The sequence below is a fragment of the Macrobrachium nipponense genome, chromosome 6, assembly GCF_015104395.2.
Source record: "Macrobrachium nipponense isolate FS-2020 chromosome 6, ASM1510439v2, whole genome shotgun sequence".
Lineage (NCBI taxonomy): Eukaryota > Metazoa > Arthropoda > Malacostraca > Decapoda > Palaemonidae > Macrobrachium > Macrobrachium nipponense.
The window spans coordinates 41,188,167-41,213,699 of record NC_061108.1 but is presented as its reverse complement, the minus strand read 5'-3'; the positions used below and the strand labels follow the sequence as shown (position 1 = coordinate 41,213,699).

Below are 25,533 nucleotides of genomic sequence, written 5' to 3'. Positions count from 1 at the left end.
GCTTTTCGGCTACAGATCCACACTCCACATGCAGTAGGCGTCATGCTAATGTTTGTACTATAACGAATCCCTGCCTGGAATGTTGTGCGTGGACTAACCCACAGAGCTTGTGTGCCTGTCTCCTTCCTTTTTTGCCATCGACTTGTCGTTAGAAGTATCAGGAGGCCCTCAGGTTGATTTTGTGTAATGTTGCCCCTCTTCCTCAGGGGTTAATTTGCTTCCCGGGAGGGAGGAGGCTATTTCATCAGTTTCTTTTCTTTCAGGATCAGAAGCGTCCAAAAAGGCGGAGCTCTGGGCGTCGCTTGGTCTACGCAGTTCACCCTCCTTGGAGGATTTGCCAATGCATTTCATGGATTCTCACCTCCCCCTAAGGCCTCCCCAGCTCTACCTCCTCCCCCTGGCCTCCTCTACGTTAGTGCCCATGGTCAGCCATTTTGCAGTGCACTGCCTGAGTATCATCTTATCACTCCGCCAGTGAGGCCTGCCACTAGCTCGGGTCAGGGGGAGGCCATGACGTCTCTCTCAGTGCTGCTGGTGACGTCACTCCCAGTTCCATCAGTGACGTCACTCCCAGTTTCTTCTGTGACGTCTCTCCCTGCTACGTTGGCGGCGATAGGTTGGGGTTGCTGCGCTCCCTTGCTCCTGTGTGTCATCATCGTTTGCGCCCATGATGTCATCGGTGCCATCCAGGACGTATCCTCTTCCATCCGTGTTGTCTGCGTCCTCTCTTGTGGATCCATCCAAGGCTTTATGCCAGGCGGTTCTTAAGAGACTAGACTCTGTTATGGAGGATAGGTTTGCTGCCTTATCTACTGAGAAAGCTGTGAGCAAACGTGTTGCATCGCCTCGCCCCTTCTCCTGCCAAGAGGGTGTGTAAGGAAGGAGTACTGTCTTCCTCACCCTCCATCGCCTCCATCTCCGCCGCATCGGCGTATCAAGCATTGGAGGGTCAAGGACTTTGTTATTTCTTCGTCAACAAGTGAAGAGCGTCACGTCCATGTTCCTGAGTGTTAGCGTTTCGTCTCCTTTCCCTGTGCAAGCTGCTGTTGCTGCGCCATCTTCTTCTTTGGGACACGAGCGTGTTGCAGCGTTGCACATACATGCGCATGTTGGTGATTTATCTGCTGCTTCTGCTATGGTGCCTATAATTCATCAATATCAATATTTGAAAATCAGTAAATCATTTTTGTATCATGAAAATTTACTCATTTACTCATGAAAATAACATCAAAATACACTAATTGTAATTAGTGAATACTTATTGATGGATAAATATGTGTTAATACCAATTGGTTAGAGAGGCTTTCCCTGAGAGAGAAAGAAAGCACTGAATGGGCAACATCATATATTTGACTATCAGGAGTGAAATTATTTATGAATTATTTCGGAGACTTAGAGAATACGTAATATGAGAGAGAGAGAGAGAGATTTCTTGACATTTGTGACAGTTCCACCATCACCCCTCTCTCCAAAGTCTGTATGCTAAAAGACTGGTTTCCTTCATTCAAACCTTTTCGATGACACCAATCACTCCAGCAGATGGCTCATCTTGTATATGGCTGATGAAGATCCTCTGAAGTAATAGCATTACATGTGAGTCGCTGTTCCGCAAGATAGATCTCCCAAGAGAGATATTGGACTAACTCCTGACATGAAGAGATAAAGATCATAGTGAATGGTGGCATCTCTCCACAAGAAACTGGCAAAGAAGGTTGTGTTAAGGAGGAGTCTCTCTCGGCCACTCAGCTTGGGGTTACAGGAGTTACTGGGGTTAACCCAAGATTTTGAAGCTTGACAAAGGGAGTTACCCTTAATTCATACCTCTGAATTTGTTCCTGTACTCGGGAACCTCCTACGAAGGTTGGGGTGCTCATCTCAAACAGCTTCTGGCCTTGGAGGCATGGAGTGTACTGGACAACTAAGGCCACATCAGTGTGTTGGAGTTGAATGCAACATTCTGGGACTTTGAAAGATTCAAGGAAGGGAGGTGGGGCACTGCATCATTCAACCTCTCAGACACTTCCCAGAGAGCAGAAGGGAGTCCTCTGCTTCAACAAACAATTCTGGGACCATGAACAGAAGACCTCTAGCTTCCTGTTGAAATGAAGAGGTCTAACATGAGTCTTTTCCAAGTAGACAAGAGACAACAGGATAACCCATGGGGATATCCTACGACAAAATTCTCAACACAGATACTCTAGATATCCTGCTGTCAACTTGTGATTGTCAAAGTAATTGCACAGTACACAGGGGAAAAGTCCTTGAGCTGCCAAGGAGACATGCATTTCCAACAGAGGAGACGTCCTATGAGGTGATCCCTTATGGTGACATACAATCAGTATGCTATTCATCAAGGAAACATCCTTACTTGGTCTTTTAATAAAAGAACCTATCTGAAGTGAAAGCTACCAAAAAGAAAGCAATACTTAACTAAGTTTACATATACAACTGGTAAAAGGCAAACAAATTCCAAATCATCAATAGCTGGAGATCAACAACCACCATCGTCAACTGGCAGAAATAAATTGACAGGCCTTTGCCTAGTTGTTCCTCTCTCCCCTGACTGTAGGGCGGGGATAGTTCCAACACCTAAACAAAAAAATCGCTACCACGGATTTCAAATTTTAGCTGCCGTACTATAGTTAGAAACTAACCTAGCCTCCTGGGGGGCAAACAAGTCCTTATGGGTGCCGGTCCCAAGCCCGAATAAATAGGGAGGGTCGGTGTCAGGAAGGCATCCGGCTGTAAAAACCAGTGCCAAAACCTAAAAATGGAATGAGCCGAAATATGGAAAGAGGTAATGGTAGGGCTTACTCCGTAAACGATGCACAGAGACATTGCCCTAACTCTGTGATAAAGCGAGGGCTACTGCATCAAGAGCGGGTGCAGCTAAAGAAGCGAGCTCACATTGGGTTTAGAGTTTGTCAGCTTATGTTGGGTCCATGACTGGGAGAAGTAGAGAATTGGCTGACTTGATGAGAGAAAAGTAGATGTTATGTGTGTGCAAGAAACGCGATGGAAAGGAAATAAAGCTAGAGTTGGGTGATGGATATAAGCTATACTGTGGTGGAGCAAATAAACAAGGTAGAAATGGAGTTAGCATAGTACTGTCTAGTGAACTGAAGAATACAGTGATAGAAGTGCATCGAAAGAATGACTGTATCATCAGATTGAAGATATGTTATGGAGGAGAGATTCTGAATATTATAAGTGCATATGCACCACAAGTTGGTTGCACAGAAGAAGAGAAGGGAAATTTCTGGAGAGACATGGATGGAATAATGCAAGAACTGGAAGAACATGAGAGGGTGATAGTGGGGGCAGATTTGAATGGCCACGTCGGAAGTTAAAATGAGGCGATTGGTCGGGTGCATGGGGGCCATGGAATTGGGAGAGAAACCCAGAAGGAGAGAGTATAGTGGACTTTGCTGTGTCATTCGACATGGCAATAGTAAACACATTCTTTAGGAAGAAAAGGGAACACCTAATAACATATAGGAGTGGGGGATGATGCTCCCAGATAGACTATACTTCCTGTATAAAAGGATAAAGCTGGTGGAGGTCAAGAACTGTAAAGTTATTCCAGGTGACCATGTAGCCCCCAACACAGACTGCTATGTATGGATTTGAAGCTAAAAAGGGAAAGAAAAACCAAAGCTAAAGGGATAAGGAAAATTAAATGGTACAAATTAGAGAAGGAGGGGGATAAGAAGAGAGAGTTTAAGAGAAGGGTTTTGGAAGATATTGATATAGGGATTGAAGATGTTCAAGAATGGTGGGCACGAAATGCAGCAGTAATAAGAAGGCATGGAAAGGAGTTGCTAGGAGAGACATCTGGTATCATATGGGAAGAAAAGGAGAGTTGGTGGTAGGATGCAGACATTGAGAAAGTAGTAAAAGATAAGAAGGAGGCAAAGAAAAGATGGGAAGAGTCACAGTCAGTGGAAGACAGAGATAGGTTCAGAGAGAAAAACAAGGCGGTGAAAAAGGTGGTAGCCCAAGCTAAAGCAAAGTCGTATGATGATGTGTATAATGAGCTGGGGACAAAGGAAGGATTAAAGAAGATGATCAAGCTATCAAAGGCTAGAAATAAGAGCACCAAAGATATTACACATATCAAACAAATAAAAGATCAAGATGGTGTAGTACTTAGAAAGGAGGAAGACATTGTAAAGAGATGGAAAGAATATTTTGAACATTTGTTAAATGAAGAAAATAATAGACTAATAAGAGAGGATGGGCAAGTGAACATTAGCATGGTAATGAGGTTTTCTAGGTATGAGGTACTAAATGCATTGAAGAAGATGAAGAATGGGAAAGCAGCTGGACCAGACATGATTCCTGTGGAGGCATGGAAAGCATTAGGATATGAAAGAGTGGATATACTGTATGATCTTATGATAAAGATCCTTGAACAGGAAAAGATACCAAATGAGTGGCGTGGGAGTATATTGATCCCAATTTTTAAAGGGAAAGGCGATGTCCAAGAGTGTGGTAATTATAGGGGCATTAAATTGATGTCCCACACTTTGAAGATACTGGAATGGATGATAGATGCTAGACTGAGAGAAGAAGTACAAATAGGTAAAGAGCAGATGGGATTTATGAAGGGAAGATGGTATATTTTGTCTGAGGCAACTAATGGAGAAATTCAGGGAAAGGTAAAGGGACCTACATATGGTATTCATTGACCTTGAAAAGGCTTATGACCGAGTCCCGAGACAAGAGGTATGGAGAAGGTGGTGCCAGAGAAGTACGTGCAATCGATACAAGAGATGTACCAGAATGTATTTACCAGAGTGAGGAGCAGTGTTGAGGAGACAGAGGGTTTTGAGGTGAGAGTAGGATTACACCAGGGGTCGGCTCTGAGCCCATTTATCTTCAACATAGTGATGGATGTTACAATAGAGGCAGTACCATGGAACATATTGTATGCAGATGATATTGTTCTGTGCGCAGAGAGCAGGGAAGATCTGGAAATGGAAATGGAAATTGGAGAAAGTGGAGACAAGTACTGGAGGACAGAGGAATGAGAATAAGTAGATCTAAGACAAAATATATGTGTACCACCACTGAGGGGGATGATAGAGAAAGTATTCAGCTTGGTGGAGAGCAAATAAAGAGAGTTGATAAGTTTAAGTATTTGGGAGCCTTTTTTAATGCTGGAGGAAGTATGGAAGAAGAAGTAAAACATCGGGTACAGGCTGGAACAACTGGAGAGCGGCCTCTGGAGTTCTTTGTGACAAAAGAGTACCACTTAGGTTAAAAGGAAAATTTCACAAGACGGTGGTAAGAACAGCAATGCTGTATGGTACAGAAACAGCAAGCATGAGAAAAACAGAACAGAAGAAGATGGATGTGGCAGAAATGAGAATGCTTAGGTGGATGTCTGGGGTGACAAGAGAGGATAGGATCAGAAATGACCACATAAGGGGGTCGACTAAGGTGGTGGAAGTATCAAAGAAAGTGCAGGAGGGGAGGCTGAGATGGTATGGACACCTGTTGAGGAAAGATGAGGACCACGCTGGGAGATATACTATGGGGATGGAGGTTCAAGGAAGAAGAAGAGGGGGACCAAGAAAGAGATGGAAGGGCTGTGTGAGAGGAGACTTACATGAGAAGGGAATTGATGAGGCAGAAGCGCAGGATAGAAATAGATGGAAATGGCTCATCCGAAACGGCGACCCCATATAAAAATGGGAACCAGTTGGGAAGAAGACTATAGTTAGAAACTATAGCTATGAAATTACTTGGTAAGTTACATATACAAAATTGATAAATTGGTGCTATCTGCCAAGAGGAGTGAGTCTTCTTTGCCTTTCCTCTTGTTGTGGAGCATCTAAGATTCCCATGGATATATCAACTGATACATAAAAGCACTAGGTTTGTATAGAAAATCTGAATACTGAAGATTATTTGTTTACTTTAAATCAGCGCACATCTCACATAGGTTTAGAAGAGAAAATTATTAGTTAGTAAACAAACATACCTAGGACATCGGCCATGTCCAGCTCTAGCCGCCTCCTCTCTTCCTCTTCCTCATCCTCCTCCTCATCTGAAGTTGGGTCTGTTAAAGGTAGCTGCAACTCCTGTAACTTTAATATGGATCTTGATAACTCCACAAGAGAATGTTGACGCACATTGTGTTTGTGATAATGGTACACAGATGACAAATGCTTGCCACAAATGATGCATTTCAATTGTTTCCTGAAAAAGACAACTTAGTATATTAATGAAAAATTTCATTTCAAACTCATTATACATATAAGAAAATGTGCAAAATTACATTTCAAAAATTGAATTCATTATCATAAATCAGATTAACAAGATCAGGTCACATTTTTAGACAGCATGAGCTCGCCCAAATGCTGCTAGAACACACAACTTTGAATAATCTTTATTTTATCTTTTTGTCACTGTACCTTTATACCTCATAGGAGCATCAGAGAGAAGTGCTACAACAAAATGGCATCTCTGAACAACATACACCCTATCACTACGGGGAGTCTCCATAAATCCCAAGTCTGCAATTGCAGGGTTTGCGCTTTCATCCTGGGTTACTGGTTTTCCTGCTATCAACTGATACTCCTCCTTGTCTGAAGCACCTTCAGAAATGAAGTCGTAATTCAACACCTCACTCCGATGAGGGATCGGAATCCATTGGCCGAATTTCCCTTTGGACACTTGTGAGCCACTGGGAGCTTTGATCCCAAGGGATGATCTGATCCCATTGCATGCATGTGGTCCACTTGGCATTTAGAGGTCATTGGCAGTTCAGTATCCACTGGGCACTCAGCATCGTCCCAAAAGCTACAGGAGGGTTCTTGATCCCTGTGGCGTTCATGGGGAATTGACAGGCATTTAGCTCTGTAGCACGCCTCTTCAACAGCCTGGATGAATCTTGGAGGCACCCACTGCATCCTTGATACACATCTGAGTCAGAACCACAGGAAGAAAGGGTGTTCAATACCCCTCGAACAGCCTTTCAGCGGTTATCCAAAGGAACCTGGGAAGTAGTGACAAGTTCTGATGAAGGAGCAACTACTTGTGGGCAAGCCCCACCAACCTCCTTTGGACTTACAGTTTGCTTCATCCCAGGTGCTGGGGAGTCTAGCGGAGACCTCCATATAGGAGCATTGATGGGACGAGTAGCCACCCCTTCCACTGATACAACACTAGCACTAAAATCACAAACACGCACATTGTCCAAAAGGACCTCCACAGAAAGACTGATTTGTGCAACAGTTTCCACTAAAGCATAAAATTCCTTATCCATCCGAGCGTCAAGATTAGCAATGGCATTAGGTTCAGGGGGGTAGAGCCAGGTAACGGAGTAGAAAGAAGTGCAAGAGAACTGGGAATTGGAGAAAAAGCAGTTACAGAAATCAAAAGTACTGGTTTAGGAAACGAAGAACTAGAAGCTCTAGCTTTGGCTCTAGCAGTCCCATCTGCCTAGCTTTCACTAATTTGTCCAAATGTGAAGTCAAAATTCACTACTTATGCCGTCCCAGTCTTTGCACTCTTCACATGTCAAGTTGGGTGAACAAATTTCTCCACAGCAATGATAACATATTGAATGTAGGTCATACTTGAATTCTGCAGCACCGGCTACAAGATGAACTAGTGTCTGACACAATAAGTAAAAAACTAAATAATTCACTCAAAGCTTAAGTAAGCTAAGAAAATATATAATGCAGAGGCTACCAAACAGAATACTTCACCAAATCCTTCTATCAGCAAAATCCATCTGGTGAGCTATCCTGCCTAATAAAAATCAAAGCTGCTTACACAACCGAGTTTAACTGTTGAGCGGCAGAAACAAACTGAGCTATGTTATACCTATTCTTTGCCGGATGTGGGCAGGGCACTTATCTGCACCCCAAAACAATATGTACAGCGCTATCAAGAATTTTAAATCTAAAGCTGCTGTTAAAAATAGAAACTATACCAATGTAATTACCTGGTAAGTTACTTATATAAAACTCACTTTTTTCTAGTGTTATCCATATTCTGGGATTTATGTTACTTCTAGCTTTTTTATTATTACAGTATTCCCATAAGTGCCATTAGTCACCTCACTCACATGGGAATTTGCTTTATTAGCTTTACTGTCATAAAATTGACCCATCCATTATTTGTGTGGGGGGAATTACCACTGATAGCTAGGTGTCATCTGAGCCAAAAGGGTATAATCAAAGGGTCCAGGGGTACTCAACTCTTTATTACTCCTCATAAGAAATGAAGTGAGAAAAAAATAAACCTGAAATTCTTAAAAAGATATTAATATTTCATGGAGTTTATTCTTCAAACAATGGCACCAGTAAGTTAACTCCCAAATGTCCACTCCCTATCCTACCCCACAGGGAATGGCATCAACGCAATTAAGGAGGCACAAGTGTAAGCCAAACCTGCTTGTCGGGACTGAGAGTATTACAAAAACAGTACAATCATCCCCCGCACTAATAATATTATAAATCTGCAAACTGGACAAAATAACGAGAGCCCTATCGCCAGAACCACACGAACCATGGAATCCAAGACCCAGCTCTGCAGAACAGTTCTGCCTTTAAGGTATCAACATGAATAATCCATATTGATATCCTTCAAGTCCAAACATTATCAGGTAGTTGATGGTCCTACTTCAGCTCCCACTATTATTTTCAGATATAAACTTTAGTACCATCTACCTTTTTCCATTTATCAGGTCAAATAACTTTTACCAAAATTGGCAATTTCCAAAAGACTTGATCCAAATTAATAAGTAATGATATAATGTATACAAAGGACTCTTGGACTTGAACCCGGGAATGAATTCCTGGGATTCAAGAGCATTCTCACTATGGTAAAGTGGTCCAAAGTTAAGGAAGCCTTCCTAGAAGAAACGTCTAAAGGACCCTTGCAAGCTAAGGTTCCCTTACAGTATTACTGATACCCTGGCTGGCCTAGATAGACTAGTTAGCTAGGCCGAACTGCCACCAATGGGTTCCAGGAACCCCCGGGTAGGGGTTGCACCCATACGTGGAGTATGGGTAGCAGCATGGGGTCACAGGCAGGTGGCCTGAGAACTTGATCAGACTGGTCAGCCTGGGAAGAGGTTGCACCCAAGTACAGAGCACGGGTAGTGACAGGGAGCCTTGGACCAGCAGTCCGAGAACCTTAACCTGATTGGTACCCGGATTGGTAACACAAGTACTAAGGTACTATAACATAAGACATTTTAGTTGCCTTTCTCAGAAAAGAACCAAATGCTGTATGCCTACTTCCTACCCTTGAAAGTATCAAAAGAGGAAGGTAAGACAAAATGGAAAATTCCATAATACCCGTCACTACCAAGCAACCCGATCCAAAAATCAAACCCATCAAAAGTGGCCGCACCACATGACCAGGTTGTGCTAGCCCTCTCTAACGACCCTGAAGAGCTGGAGACAGATGGGGCAAAGCTATCCAAGCACTATGGCCATTCTGCCTTGGATACACAGGGAACACTGGTTCACCACTCCCCAAAAATGCAATTCAAAACTGACCATTTGGGAACCGAATGATTAGTACGAATAATCTGCGCAAGCCATTCCCCATGCAATCCCAAAAGATAGCTGGGGAATAGTTGAAATGTTTCCCTATCTCCCTGCTTCCTCGACCAAGGAAAGATAGGGAGAATACCCCTGGACCATCTGCAAACCTAACCTGACCCCTATGCCATGTAACAAAGTAAACTCTCTCAGTAATTTCTATGGACTGCAGTAAGAAGGGATGAAATAATTACTTGTTATTATGTTCATCTGACCATAGAAAAGCAGGGAGAACACTCTAAACTTGTTTAATAATAGTAAAAAAAAAAGTTTGAACAGCAAAAGTCAAGCAGAGTTGCGAAAGATGTCTGAACTTGACGGCAGCCAGATGCAAAGAGGAGTGCAGATTGACAGGTAGGTAGGGCTTACCCCTATTTGTCAGTAGTTTACTACTTTGTCAATAAGTTTGAATGGCCATTCTAGCTCATGTTTGCAAGCTAAATCCTTATGCAAAGAGCAAAGGTTTGTATCTCTGTAGGAACAAATTCATATACGGTAGTATGGTTGCTAATCTCAATGTTCTTTCTTTCAACATTGGGGGAAGAAACATGAAATCTGTTCATCTTTAAGATTCTCTAGCTTAGATCATAAACTGAGCAAATTATGTAGCACTTAAAACAATTCCTGCTTACCAAAATTTATCAGATTCCTGCAATACCAAATGATAAACTGCAAACTGGTCAAGTATTTGTACATACATTGCTTAATGTACTCCATTTTGGAAAGGACAACTATGCAAATACTTAGATAAATCTTAGTGCATTCGGTGCCGAAAACAGGTAGAATTAGCATACAAGGTAGTGAAGCCTGTAAAACTTGACTGTCATAGCTAGAATAGTTTAAAAGTTATGAGCTCCCAAAATTGTCTCAAAATTTTGCTTGAGTCTTTTGAGCACTGTTATACTTATTTACATTCCAATTCCTAGTAAATATGTAAGTTTATGACTTGTTTTTAAATTCCTTACTCTTTAACACTTCTAATGTTGCTTTGCACCTTTTCACAGCTGTTCTCTTTAGAAAGTGTTACTTTTGTTATTAAAACTTAACTTTCTTGTGTGTGTGTGACAACTCCCTACTCTTTCTTGAATATTCATAGAAGGTACTACTGTAGTCTAATTTTTGCTTTCCCATAATATGTATTACACAAGTTTTTGCTGTCATTTACTATTGTTCCTGTGTTTGAAGATCTGATCTTTTTTCAAGTGAATTTCATTAGGAATAAGATATCCAATCTATACTATTCCTTTCAGTGCATTTTGTTAAAGGAATTTTACTGGCAATTGACATTTCACTGCCTCCCTCTTTCTGTATGGGAGGAAATTCCTTTGTTAATATTTTTATTTGCTACATATTAGTTTTAATAGTTCAAAAGTTCTCACATATCTAGACGGCAGGGTACTATTCACATGTACAGTTAGGTACTGGACTACTGACCATGTTTTGTCACAATACCTATGCATTGCCACACCAGGGTGACCAGATTTTGAAAACTGAAATAAGGGACACATAAATTGGAGCGGTAGTTAAACAATATAGTTACACAAATTATGTGAAGTCACGCACTCGGTGACGCAGTGCGAATTCCTTCTGGGTCCAGATTGTCCAGGGCCACTTCACTGACTTTTCTTTTGTTTTGAAGTGCGTTCATTGTAGATTTTGTTACAAACAGCTGTTCTTTACATGAGTCAAAGCATTACAATAGTGCAATCAAGCATGCTTTGCAGCTTTAAAGGATATTATAACTAAAGTCACTTGCCATAATATATTAAATAAATTGCAGACAACAAAATACATATGATGAAAACTTTCCATAATCCTTTCAAAAGTATTTTCTTCATTGTTGTTAGTATATTATTTTTCATTTGTCATATGTTGCACTGATCCAGCTGCCCTCAAGAGATAGTGTTTGGTTTGTGTATACATACCCTGTATTTTGCCAACTTTCACTAGTATATTGTTTTTTTTTTTCAAATATTGAAAATACGGGACAAAAGGCATCCCAGGGAGGGTTGATATGGGACACGGGACAAATGTCATAAATATAGGACGATCCCGTCAAATACGGGTCGTCTGGTCACCCTGTGCCACACTTCATTATTCAAATCCTTGTGATCAATTATTTTAAGAGGGTGGTATACTGGAAACAGATGGCTGAACACTGTGAATTTACTGGGCTCACCCAAACTAACAAAATTATTGCTCTACTTTAAAAGGTTAGTCCATTTATGATCCCTTGCTATTATGAGACTTGTTTTCCTAGTCAAATGTTCATGGGTCTGTATTGGAAAAGTAAATAAAGTTATTAAAAATAAATATTGAGCCTTGAAGCAAAAACCAATAAAACTTAACTCTTTCTCCATTGTCAGCTAAAGAATGGAAAAACTTTGCCCATTCTTCTTATACGACGATAATTCTGAAAAATAAAATGAAATGAGCACTAGTATATAAATGTGGTCAATAAATTAATCACTTAAGACTGCAGTTCTCCAGAAAAACTTTTAAAAATCCTTTAAAGAATTTTTTATCTAACATAAACCATACAGCACAGATTATATTTTCTAAATGGATGTTCACTGAAGTCAATATCAATGACCGTTTAACACTAGATCACAGGTTACTTTTTTCCTATTTTCTCACAAAATAGCACATATTTAGTTCTATGAAGACTTAACAGGCTACTTATGGCATTTCAGCTTATTCAACAAGATGTACAGTACACAGCACAGAAAAATAAATTTGACATTTTATGATAAAATAAAATTTTATATACATACTTACCCAGTAATTACTGTTAGGGATTCTTTTGTTTCTATACATGACTAGCCATGACCCTTTACGTACCAGGGAAGAGGAACAATTACGCTAATGGGTAAGAAACAACAAGAATTGTTTCTTACCTGTTGAGGGAGCTGCGCAGGTAATTACTGCCTCTGGTTGGCGCTCCTCTCAACTTGCAGGATATGACTGTATAGGCCAGAACTGTCTCTACTAACATAGGACCCTGCAGCAAAGGAGTATTGTTACAAATGCTGACAAGATGTTATCATACAGCTTGTGACAAAGGATATGACCATAGGTCAACAGGGTAAAAACAATAGCCCCTACCCAGGAGTTGGTACCAACAACCAACAAACCAGATTATTTAGTCACTTATACAAAATAGATGCAATTACATTTACATCAACATTAAAAACATGACCACTACCCAACATAAAACTGGTGGGCACTCCAAGTACTTGGACCCCCAGACTCCCCTAGAACTCAACACCATATTCAAGGTGAGAGAAAAAAATATTTTCTAGGAAGGAACACTGCCTACACTTCTGCGTCCACCACTACACCTGCTTAGGACAATGGTTCTAAGGTACTATACAATTACTACTATAAATTGTTTCCACATCCTGAAGATAACGTAAAAGATAAAGGTGTTCCAGGATGCCTGGATGTTTCAGGGCGCCTGGGTACTACAAGAGGCTTGGGAACTTCCATTGCTTCCAACCAGTCAGTCGGATCAGGACATCCTATAAAAGAGCTATCTGAAAGAGGGTGCCCAGGCAAAGAATGATGAAAATCACCAGAAGTAGAGCATATAGCACTTCATGAGATCTGACAAATTTACAAACAAGAGTGGCTAGATGTCCTCTTTGCTGCTCAGACAAAGAGAAATGCTCAGGGCTATCCCACTTGCTGCAAGAAGGATGAGGAATGAAGGGAGGATCCCTCAACTTTTTGACAGGCAGCAGCGGAGATTGATCCCTGAATGAAGACTGCCTCTTCAAGAGGCAAGATTCATCAGGAAAACGCCATTGGCGCCCCTTGTTCGGAGAAGTCTCTCCCAAACTTGATGAAAGACAATACACTTCTGAGACACCTTTCCAGCAATTGTCTCTCGGCGCAACCTGGGATAAAACAGCTTGGTCTGAGTTGGCGACTGACCTCCCTTGGGCCTCCAGTATGCCTCCTCCCAGGTTCGGGAGAGTATGGTAGTAACCTTTGCCTAGTAGAATCAGCGGGATGTACAGCCAGCCATCTCCTCCACCGGCACTACTTTTCTCAAATTTAGCAAATAACACTTGCAATGATGACCACCTACCACTTGGCCACCATACTCACTACTAAATTTAATTTTCTATCAAATTTACTCTCTAGGCTGGCAAGGTGACTGGGTTCAGAAGTGTGGGGATCGGGAGAAGGAGTGGGGGGTCTAGGAAAATGGATTGGAGCAGGAGAAACAAGAATAATAGGAAGAGAAACAACAGGAACATTGACACTACTAGATTGAGATGTTTTAGCCTATCTAGCTAAAGAGGACACATTTCACGGAGCGACAAGGCTTCCTCGCCCAGAAATAGATTTTTCCTACGTCAAAATCCCTTTTTTGAGCTGGCCTTAATAGCTGTCTTCCTCTTACGGTTTCACTCTAATTTATTCAAGTGAGAATCTAAAGTCCTCCATTGCTGGTCACTCTAATCCTTGCATTCATCACACGGCACGTGCACATTGCATACTTGTCCTCTACAATTAGAGCAAAGGGTGTGAGAGTCATATGAAAATTTGTCATCTGGGTATTGTAGCCTTTACTTAAGCAATACTGGAAACGAAAAGACTAGTGTCAGAGGCTAACAAATTCACAATAGTAATAGCAATCTATACAAACAAAACAATGCAGAGAGGCTACCATATGTGAATACTTCACCAATTCTGAGAAGACAAAAGGGATTTTGACGAAGGAAAAATCTATTTCTGGGTGATTGGCTCGTGTCGCCCTATGAAAGTAATCCTTAATATCATCTTTCTAGGTAAAATATCCTAAAATTACCAGAGAAAAAACAAAATTAAGAAAAAAGTCAGTAAGACTGACTCGCTTCCACTCTTTTAAAAAAGAAGTGTCGGTATGAAATAGGGGCGAGTGTGGAACACTACCACGAGACAAACACCAATTAGAACTTCCTATCAGAATCCCCCTAAGAGAGAGCCGATACCAACGGGCGATGCAGCCTCTACTACTACTACTAGAGGACGCCACGGACAGCAGCGCCCCTAGCGGTCATCCTTAATTAAAACATAATTACATCTTGTCCTGCAAGGGGGGGAAAGGAAACCATAAAAAGGGATGGGTTCATAGGGCGACACGAGCCAATCACCCAGAAATAGATTTTTCCTTCGTCAAAATCCCTTTTCTGGGCTCAGCTCGTGTCGGCCTATGAAAGAGTACCAGAGGAAACAGACAAGATGGAAAAGGAAAAAAAATGAAAAACATGTTAAAATGATGGATTATAATATGAGTAAATCAAAATACAGCATACAAAATAAGTACTTAAACTAACTATGGTAAACAATAACAGAATGTTAGTAAAACTAAAGTACTTAAATGGTAGTAACAATAACATAATATGCATGTAAAACAAAGAAATGTTTGAATTTACTTTATTTAGAGCATATAAGTACAATTATAGACATACATGTGTCCTACCCTAGCATAAAAAATAGGGTAGGTACACTCAAATCCATCATTAATACAAATAATACAACTAATTCAAATATATACAAACACATTGTGACTGAAGTTATCACAAGTCTAAATGGAAAATTTATACAAACATATTGTGGCCTAACCTAGTATAAAAATAAGGGTAGGACCACTGGAGTACATATCAGTACAAATGTGGTTGTCCCTAGCAAAAAAATAAGGGACAGACCACTATAACACACAACGGCTAAGGCTATGATGATGAGTAGCCTGGAGATAGGTTGAGGCATGTTGGTTGAAGTAGGTAGAAAGGAGACCTGGATCAATACTACAACTACTAAGCAGTATCAGGGGAAAACTATGTTTCCCGCTGCTACTGCTGAAAACTTTAAAGATTCCAGGACTTTAGATAATGCCTGTTAAAGACTGTCGGGGATTTCCATCCAGTATACTTCCTAAGATCCTCAAAGTTCATATGTTGGAAATAGTTAATAGAGGTGGCTACTCCCCTGATATCGTGTGCTTTTGGGAATGACTCAGGGTTGGCTTGTTTAATGAAGTAAAGGATTTGTTGCCTAATACCTTTAACTGACAAAGTACCACCTTTTTCTCTCATAAAGAGAGCACCCGAGGATCTAGAAGAAGTACGAGATAGAAAGGCTCTAAGGGTTGATACTGGGCAGGAGAGAAGGATCCTGTGGAAGTGGGATAACCTTCCAAGGAGCCCACCTTACAAGAGGATCTTCATGGCTAAAAAGCTACGATCCGGAGCAAGTAGAACTTCTCCTGATGGGAGGAATTCCACATGACCCGCATCTCTGGATAGAGCCGACAGTTCTGAAATTCTTGCTCCTGAGGCTAGGCTTAATAAGAATAGAGTCTTCCTCAGGAGCATTATGAATGTACAAGATGAGTTGTCAGTATCTGAAGCTAGTTTGAGAACATCATTCAAGAACCATGAAACTGTAGTAGGCCTCTGAGAAGGTCTAAGTCTAGCACAGGCTTTAGGAATAGATGTGAAATAAGATTCAGTTAAATCTACTGAAAACCTACTTGAAAGATTTTCTTCAAAGCCGACTTGTGAGTGGTAATCGTGCTAGCTGCTAAACCTTTTTCAAATAAAGATCTGAAAAAGGATATAGCCAAATTAACTGTCATGGTTGCAGTGTTCGATTCTCTCAAGAAAGATGCTAATTTCTAACAGCCGAGTCATATTGTCCGATGGTTGACTCCCTCTTATCTGATTCCAGGAAGAGAATATTCTTGTGGATCAATGTTAGCATCTTATTAGCCGCAAACTTCATGAAGTCCATAAAGTTAGGGTCTGGAGAGGTCCTGAGGAAAGCGAAACACAGTCCTCATTTGTACTGATTGTGATAGTTTGGGATTGGGGATCCGTTGAGGTCGGAGACCCAATTCAAGAGAAGTGGATACCAGTTGCTCTTGGGCCAGTCCGGTGCAATCAGAGCTACTATCCCTTTGAAAGACCTTAGTTTGTCTAGGACTTTCAGGAGAAGATTCACTGGAGGAAAAACATAAATTCTCCTCCATTGATTCCAATCCAACGACAGGGCGTCCGTGGCATAAGCCAGAGGGTCCAGGTTGGGGGCCACATAGCAAGGGAGCTTGTGGTTCGCTTGTGTAGGCGAGAGGTCCACTTGGAGACCTGGGACTCTCCGGCTTACCCACTGGAATGACACCCGACGTCCAGAGACCACTCTGATTCCAGAGGGACTGACCGGGACAGGGCGTCCGCTATCACATTTCTTACTCCTGCCAGGTGAGTGGCAGACAGATGCCATTTGTGTTTGCTTGCTAATGCAAAGATGGCTATCATGACATGGTTCACATGCTTGGATTTGGACCCTCCTCTGTTGATGCAATGAACTACTACTGCACGTCCAAAACTAGCCTTAGATGAGACTTTTTCGGGGGAAGAAGTCTCTTCAGAGTAAGAAATACTGCCATTGCTTCCAACACGTTTATGTGGAGCTGGCGAAATTGAACTGACCAAGTCCCTGAACCTGTTTGAACTGAGAGTATCCCCCCCAACCGGACAGGGATGCGTCCGTGTGATGGTTAACATTGGGAGGGGATATTGAAGGGGTCACTTTCTTGGCTAGGTTCTGTACTCTTGACCAAGGCCGTAGTTGGTTGCGGAGGATCTGTGGGATCACTGACAACTTGTCTCGATATTTGGAGTTTGCTTTTGACCGCCAAATTCGATTTATATCTTTTAACCTTGCTTTGAGAAGGATATCTGTTACTGAAGCAAACTGAAGAGACCCTAGGATTTCTCTCTGGTTTCTTCTTGACGTTTGTTTGCACTTGAGAAATTGCCTGACAGATTTTGCTATTTCCTTCCGTTTGGCTACTGGAATTGATAGATTGTGGGAGGACAAATCCCACTGGATTCCTAGCCACTGAAAACGAGATTCCGGAACAAGTCTGGATTTCGTTTTGTTATCTGGAACCCCAGATGTTCCAGAAAGCGAACTACCTTTTTGGTAGCTTTGAGACATTCCTCGACTGTTGGTGCCCAGATTAACCAATCGTCGAGGTATGCCGCTACCATGATTCCCTGAGCTCTCAATTGTTGTACAACCACTTCTGCTATCTTTGTGAATACCCTGGGGGCTACATTCAGACCGAAGGGCATCACTTTTGAATGAGAATGTCTGATTTCCTAGCCTGAATCCTAGGAATGGGCGGAAGTGCCTGGCTATAGGGATATGATAGTATGCGTCTGTAAGATCGATGGAGCATGTGACGGCTCCACGCGGCAGTAAGGTCCTTACTTGCGAGAGGGTAAGCATCTTGAACTTGTCGCAGCGAATGAAAGAGGTTTAGCTTTGACAAGTCTAAGATTACCCTTCTTTTTGTTGAGCCTTCTTTGAACGCTGAATAAGCGACCTTGAAATTTTAGATGCTTGACTCTCGCAATAGCTCCTTTCTGAAGGAGTTCTTCCGCGTAATCTATCAATTCCTTTGACGGTACCTGATGGAATGATTTGATTGGAGGAGGATCTTGGATCCAGCTCCAGCCTAATCCTTTGGACACTATGCTCTGTGCCCAACTGCTGAACCCCCACCTGTGGCGGAAGAGGAACAGCCTCCCTCCTACCTGGAGAGCCTCATTGCTGATGGGCGGGTTGGCCACCACGCCCTCCTCTGAACTGCTTACTCCTTGCACCCCTTCCTGCGCCACGGTGACGAAAGTAACCTCTCGCCCTACCCCTCGATTGAGAGTAGCCTTGACCCTCATAGCAGGGTTAAAGGCAGGCGAGATGGCATAGGAGGTCGAAGGCTGGGATTGCTGTGGGCACCAGGAGGAAAAGGCTGAGTTTGTTTAGATGTAGCAGGTTGTCCTTGTTGGGTGACTGGGACCGCCTGCACAAACTGCTGCTGAGGCTGGAGTTTTTTATATGGCTGAACCTCCTACCAGCCTTCTTTGGTTTCTTGCCAGCAGTGGAACGGATTCCTGTTTCCTCTTATTAGAGGAAATGCCCCACCTAGCTCTAAGGCTCTGGTTGAGTCTAGCAGCTTCGTGATGAACTTCGTTCACTGCTGACTCTGGGAAGAGATCCGCTCCCCACATGCTGGCAGTCAAGAGTCTATTAGGCTCGTGCCTGATAGTACACTCTTGAAGAACATGCTTCCGACGTTCTTCCTGGCTTGGAAGAAGTCAAAAGCGTCTAGCAGAACCGTGTGAAATTGTGATTTCGCTAAGATCTTGAATAGCGGTTCGTTCGCATAAGACAGCGCAGCCATTTCCGTGACTATGATAGAGTTAAGGGACCTGCCAAACCTAGTTCGCGCATCGAACTCTGCCTGGATAGGGAGTCCGGCAGCCTAGGCAACTTCTCACCGAACTGGTCCATAGCGCAGTCCGGCTTGAGTTTACCCTGCGTGAAAGTAGCTGGCAGGTTTCCCATAACTCTCCGAAGGCGGGAAAGAGTGAAGTGGACTCCGACTCTCTCAACTGCGGAAGGGGCTCATCCTTGAGGACTGCCTGAAGAGCCTTCTCCACCAATTTCGTGGCGAACGGAAGGAGAGACCTCCTCTTCCGTGGCGAAAATAGTGAAGGGGCTCTTATAGGCCTGGAGTTTAGTATTAGTACACTCCCAGTCCTCAAGGCAGTGAACCCATTCCACCCGTTGGGCGTGGTCTCTACTGTAGAGGACAGACTCCTTCGAGATCTTGTCCTCCCTTGTAAGAGCGTTTGGTGTCAGCCTAGCATACCCGATGAAAGGCTGTGACAGACCCGGACGGAGTAGAACTCGAAGTCCTCAATCCTTCGAGTGCCAAACTCCGGGATCGAAATCATCCCGTCCTTAAAGGGAGCGTAGGCCGCTACTCTCCATGGGTTCTCCATAGAGAAAGTTGGCAGAGAGTCGTAAGACGGGAGTTGGAGGATCCCCGTGCTAGAAGCAGGGGATACTGGGGGAGGAGCCTGGGATAGCCCAGTCATCCGATCCTCAGTCTCTCTTACTCTATTCGAGAGTTCCTGGACGGTCTGTCCAGTTTGAGACAGAGTGCTCGACAATTGTGCGAACATCTGCTCAAAACGGGTTCCCCAAGCTGAGATTTGAGAACCAACCATCACTCCTACCTGCTCCATCATTCCTGGTGAGACAGGAGAAGGAACGCAGGAGCTGGTGCTTGCTACCCCTGCCGGCATAGCCGGAGAGGGGGCAACGGAGGCGGGAGAAGGCAACGACTCGGAGGTAGCGCGAGCTTTCTCCTTCGAAGCCTTGCCTCTAGAGCTCTTCGACTGGGAAGAGCTTGGCTTAGCCTTCACCGCGTCGGCGTAAGAAGTCGATGACTTCCTAGCCGAAGAAGACGAAGACGACTTTCTAGAAGTCGACTTAGACAGAGTCTTCGGTTCTCTCTTTCCCTTCTCCTTAGGAGGTACAGAGAGAGCGGGAGTGCGGCTAGGGATCTCAGATCCCGGAAAGCCTTGGAAAGAGGCGGAAGAGGAAGGGACAGGAGAAGATCCAGGAGCGCCCAAGGAAAGACCTTGGGCGCCCGACAAACCTACCTCAACCAACAAATCCTCACTCACTACCGCCATTGGCTCGAGGTTCAGGTCCAGGCCGGCGACGTCCGGGACTGGCTCCTGGGCGGCTACGAGCCCCAACGACTGCTGGAGATCTTGCTGGATGGCGGCTATTACGGGGGCAGCGGACACGGGGTCGACGTAGCCCGTCGACTTGCCCGCAGGGAAGATCTGGATGGCCAGCTTTCTATCCAGTATGTAGGGCTGGCCCTTGGCGGCGTTCTTTCCAAAGCCGCCTACCCACGCTTTCAGAGTGGCGAGGGCGACTTCCCTCACACCGCTAGCCTGAAAGAAAGGCTGAATTAGCTACCAATTGCGGACAGGGTTAACAAACTTACGAACTAAAAGTGTTAGTAAATTGATAAATAACCTTATAATGGTCTTACCCCATCAACCAGCTGACCGACCAGGTCGTAGCAAATGGTGCAGGCCTCGGATGCCCAGACGATGGACTCGTTGAACAGGGTGGCACAAGGGGCGTGAGACCTGCACTCATCGTGTCCGCAGGGGTCATGCAGCGTCGCATTGCAAGCGAGGACCTGACAGTTGGTAGCCTGTAAGTGGAAACGTACATGAGTACAGAGTAAACACTTACAGCCTAACATATGCTCCGCTGGTGCCGGAGCGATAAAGTTAGATGAAACCAGAGCCCTGCTAAAATACGTGTGGTAACCATGTTGGAAGAAAGGCTATGGCTCCGCCAGTGGCGGAGGCACAAGAATCAACCAACTAGGAGTGGTGGTAAAGGAAACCACAACGGAAAATGGCGGGGATGGTTGATAACATAATTATATAAAACACAATTCATTGTAAAATATCTTAAATTAGGGTATATATCCTTAACATAGTACAGTAACAACATCAAAACCAACTTCTCTCCACCCGTCTACTAGAAGAGTGCGTAGGTAAGGGTAAGCTCCCTTCCGGTAGCGGGGGAGAGATATAAGGATATAGTAGGCAAGCAAAACGACCATCCATAGTACCCACCCTACCCGCTAGCGGAGCCAATATCCTATAACCAAAGGGGCCCCGGCTGCGACGGAAGGCTCCTTTCGTATCGTAAGGGAGGTGGCTGAGTAATAGGTATGGGGGGGAATGAGGTCCCGGAGAAACACGGCGGGAGCGAGGAAAGGGGGGAAGGGATGGCCTACTCCTCCCCACCTCATCCAACTACCGTATGGAGACCCGGTACCTCATAGTGGTCGCCCTAAACCACCCCCTGCTGGTGGAACCCCCCGGCACCTCCGGAATGAGAGAGAAGGCTATGAGGTGTTATGACAACCCAGGGGTCCCCCCAGCTCCTCCCTACATCAGAGAGGAGGGAAGGGGCAGGGTGAGGTGCTATGGAACACGTGACCACTAGTGGCCTAGGCCGCGATCACCACAACCGTGGTAGGGCCACGTGAACCAAGCTGTACCAATACATGGAACAAGCACCTAGGCTAGCCTAACACCCTAAATAATAATAATAAAATACATCGAAAGGTGGAAGAGACACTTTTAGGAAAAGAGAAAGAAGCCCAGGAGGAGGCAACTATTCCAAGAAACAGTAGCCTACTCGGAGCCAGCGATAGCCGATGTAGAGCAAGAGCCGGGATGCTGGGCCAGAATAAAATAATGATAGCCCTAAATACCAAGCTAAGAGAATGGTAAGAGGGCTTAAACTAGCTAAAACTCGATGTAAAACAATGAACGTGATAAAATAAGCCCATAAGTATAAGAAGTCCAGTATGGAGGGACCGGAATTCTTACGAGGCAGCATGGCCGCCACGAGACAACCGGGGAACCGTATATGACCTATAAAAAAAAAGGAAAATACTGGTACCCGGAAGATAAAACTATGATAAAATATTACTTATGAGTTACTTAACTTAGCCGTGGCAATTGCTGAACGTTCCATCGTAGAAAACGAGATAATCCAGAATAATAACAGCACGAGAGAAAACTGCGTCAAGATGCTGGCGCTAAAAATTAAGGATGACCGCTAGGGGCGCTGCTGTCCGTGGCGTCCTCTAGTAGTAGTAGTAGAGGCTGCATCGCCCGTTGGTATCGGCTCTCTCTTAGGGGGATTCTGATAGGAAGTTCTAATTGGTGTTTGTCTCGTGGTAGTGTTCCACACTCGCGACCTATTTCATACCGACACTTCTTTTTAAGAGTGAGCGAGTCAGTCTTACTGACTTTTTTCTTAATTTTGTTTTTTCTCTGTAATTTTAGGATATTTTACCTAGAAAGATGATATTAAGGATACTTTCATAGGCCGACACAGCTGAGCCCAGAAATGAAATTTCAAAACCCAAGCTGTTTTGAAGAATACTGTGTTGACAGTATCCGCAGCAGAAACAAATTGAGTTGTTAGAGTAGTTGTTCCTCTTCCCTGCTACATAAATGGGCGTGGCTAATCACTTATAGAAATAAATGAATCGCTACCACGAATTTGGCAAATTCAGGCTGCCATCGAGTCATTTGTATTACAACAAAAACACCCTGTACTCCACCCATTTTCAACCATTACTGCTGGGGCAAACCAGTCATTTCTTTTTTCCCTATGACATTTGTAGTGGAATATTCAGTGGGAAATGTGGTTTTTTTGGGGGATATACCAATGATCAGTTAACTACGGTACGTATACGTTTGTTGTATAAAATTTGGGTGATGCTATGAATTTGCACATCAGCCATGACTTGGTGGGGAGGGAGCAATAGGACATTGTACATAGCAAAACTTGTGCACAACTATTCTGCAGCATTACAAATATTAGTACCCACGACTAAATAAATAAATACAAAGTACAAGCAGCCTAGCCTGTGTGTTAATGGTAATTATTGGGATACATCCCAGCCTTAGGTATGTGCAACCTATCAGACCTGTGGACTTCACTGCAATGTCCCCATATGACTTCTGCTAAAAGAATAGAGCATAAAATTTAGGCCAAAAAAGGAAAGTGATTAGGCCAAAAAAGGAAAGTGAGAGTGAAAAGGTTTGGAAGGTGTAACAAGAAAAACCTCGCAATTGCACAATGAAGCAATTGTTAGGAGTGGGTACAAAGTAAGATGGGGAAAAGGGAATGAAAGGGGCGCTACAAAGAACCACAAGTATGTAATGCCTATGATGCACCACATGAGGTGCAATGCCTGCACTAACCCCCTAAAAAAGGGATTTTGACGAAGGAAAAATCGATTTCTGGGCAATGGCCCGTGTCGCCCAGTGAAATATCCTTTTAGTTCATATTTCTAAGGTAAAATTTGCTAACATTACCAGAGAAAAAACCAAAATGGAATGTCAGAGTACTCTGACTCGCTGAGTGAAGCCACTACCACGGACCTCTTGTCATTTAGATATCTCCTTCACAAAATCCCCCTGCTAGAGAGAGCTGCTACACAGCCTGCGACAGCAACTACTACTACCAACCCTCCCACGCTAACATCAGCGCCTCTAGCGGCCATCCTTTAATATCAGAGAACCAATCTTGGGCTAAAGGGAGGGGATAATAAAACTGGGGGGATTTCACTGGGCGACACGGGCCATTGCCCAGAAAAGGGATTTTTCCTTCGTCAAAATCCCTTTTCTGGGCCAAGCCCGTGTCGCTTTGTGAAATAGTACCAGAGAATTTGCCACAAGCTTGGTAAATTGAAAACAAAATAAGGAAAGTAATAAAAGTAAAATAAGTAAAAACAAATATAATCTTGTAAATTATACAAATTAATGAATTTACACTTAAACTAACTTAGATTAGTTAGATTACTCTTATTACTAATAAAGATTATAGGAGTAAAATATCATAATGAAAAATAAAGTAATATATACAATATGAAATATATACAAATGTGAGGATTCCTAGCAAAAAATAAGGAAAACCTCACTCTATAGCCTTTGCAACTAAGGTTTATAGGTTAGTGGTGAACCTGGTGGCAGGGTCGCAGGAAGGATGTTAGTGAGGCAGGTAGAAAAGAGATCTGGATCTATGGCTAACTAGTTAGACAGGGTCAGGGGAAACTGTTTCCCGCTGCCACTGCTGGAAATTTTAAAGCTTCTAAGGATTTCAGGTAATGGCGTCTGAATACTGTCGGTGACTTCCAGCCTGTATATTTCTTAAGGTTATCGAAATTCATGCTACACGATTATTGATAGAATAGAACAGGGGTTCCCAAACTTTTTTACTTGGCGACCAATAAAACTTACTTCAAACATTTTGCGACCCCTCCAGGCAAAAAATATTTTCCTCAGTGAGATATAGATTTTACTTGTATATACATCTTGCTTTTATAACTGCGTTATAAAACAAAATAAGTACGTATGTAACCTGAACACATACAAACTATATAAATACCATCCATACATACATATACATATATGTATATATATATATATATGTGTGTGTGAGAGAGAGAGAGAGAGAGAGAGAGAGAGAGAGAGAGAGAGAGAGAGAGAGAGAGAGAGAGAGAGAGAGAGAGAGAGAGTTTGTTTGATTTGTTTTAAAACAGTTTTAAAGTACAATACAATCTAACCTTGTCTAATTTAATGGGATGAATGGGCTTGTTTCTTTGAACATAACATCTCAAATCTTGGGGTGATATCGGAGACTGCAACTCGCAGATCATCTTCTACATTCAATCGAGACCGGTATTTATTCTTGATATACATTAATGCAGAGAGGGTAGTTTCACAGAGATAAGTCGATCCAAACAGTGTTAAGATATTCAGTGCTGCCTTTGATAAACCAGGATATTCCTCCGATACTGATCCAAAACTCATTCAATGTTGTTGACCCAAACTTGAGTCGTAAGCCGTATCCAATCATACTGTTCTAGATCTGACTCTTCTAAAATGTATTTCTTGATGTGATTAAGAAGATTTCGAAGATGATTAACTATTATTGCTTTCAAATTATCAAGACATAACTCATTTTCCTCTCCAAAATCTTCAAGTTCAGGAAACATTTCAATGTTACCCTCTTCAGCTCTTCTTGTCGAACAATGACAAAATATTTGTGTTTGGGCCTCGTATGGAAAGATTTAACTCATTAAGTTTATCAAAAATGCATGATAAATACACTAGCTTTCCTAACCAGTTACTATCAGTCATGGATACACTAAATTCAGAGCCTGATTCCAGAAGGAATAGGAGGACCTCATCTCTCAGCTGATAGAGCCATGTGAAAACTTTTTCCCTAGAGAGCCATCTGATTTCTGTGTGAAGCAACAATGCTTCATGGTCTGAGCCCATGTCTTTGCACAGTGAAGCAAATAACCTGGCATTCAAAGGGCGTGATTTTATGTAGTTGACGATTTTGACAGCTGTATCAAAAACAGTTTTAAGTTTGGGAACAATGGGTTTTCAAGCGAGAGCTTCTCGATGAATAATACAGTGGGTAAACGTATATGAGCCACATTATGTACCTTTGCTTTTAGTCCTTTCTTTTTACCTAACATTGCCCT

General features: G+C 42.9%; 1 protein-coding gene across 3 annotated transcripts in view; it reads right to left on the bottom strand.

The window, feature by feature from the left end:
• Positions 1 to 25,533, bottom strand: part of LOC135216746 (zinc finger protein 91-like) — a 70,322-nt gene that overhangs the window by 34,739 nt on the left and 10,050 nt on the right. For all 3 annotated transcript variants that reach the window (XM_064252220.1, XM_064252218.1, XM_064252219.1), the window contains exons 2-3: positions 11,919 to 11,982; positions 5,990 to 6,207 (exon numbers count right to left, since the gene is read on the bottom strand). In XM_064252220.1, coding sequence (XP_064108290.1) covers positions 5,990 to 6,207; positions 11,919 to 11,929 — 229 coding nt within the window. In that variant the 5' untranslated portion in view covers positions 11,930 to 11,982. The remainder of the gene's footprint in view (positions 1 to 5,989; positions 6,208 to 11,918; positions 11,983 to 25,533) is intronic.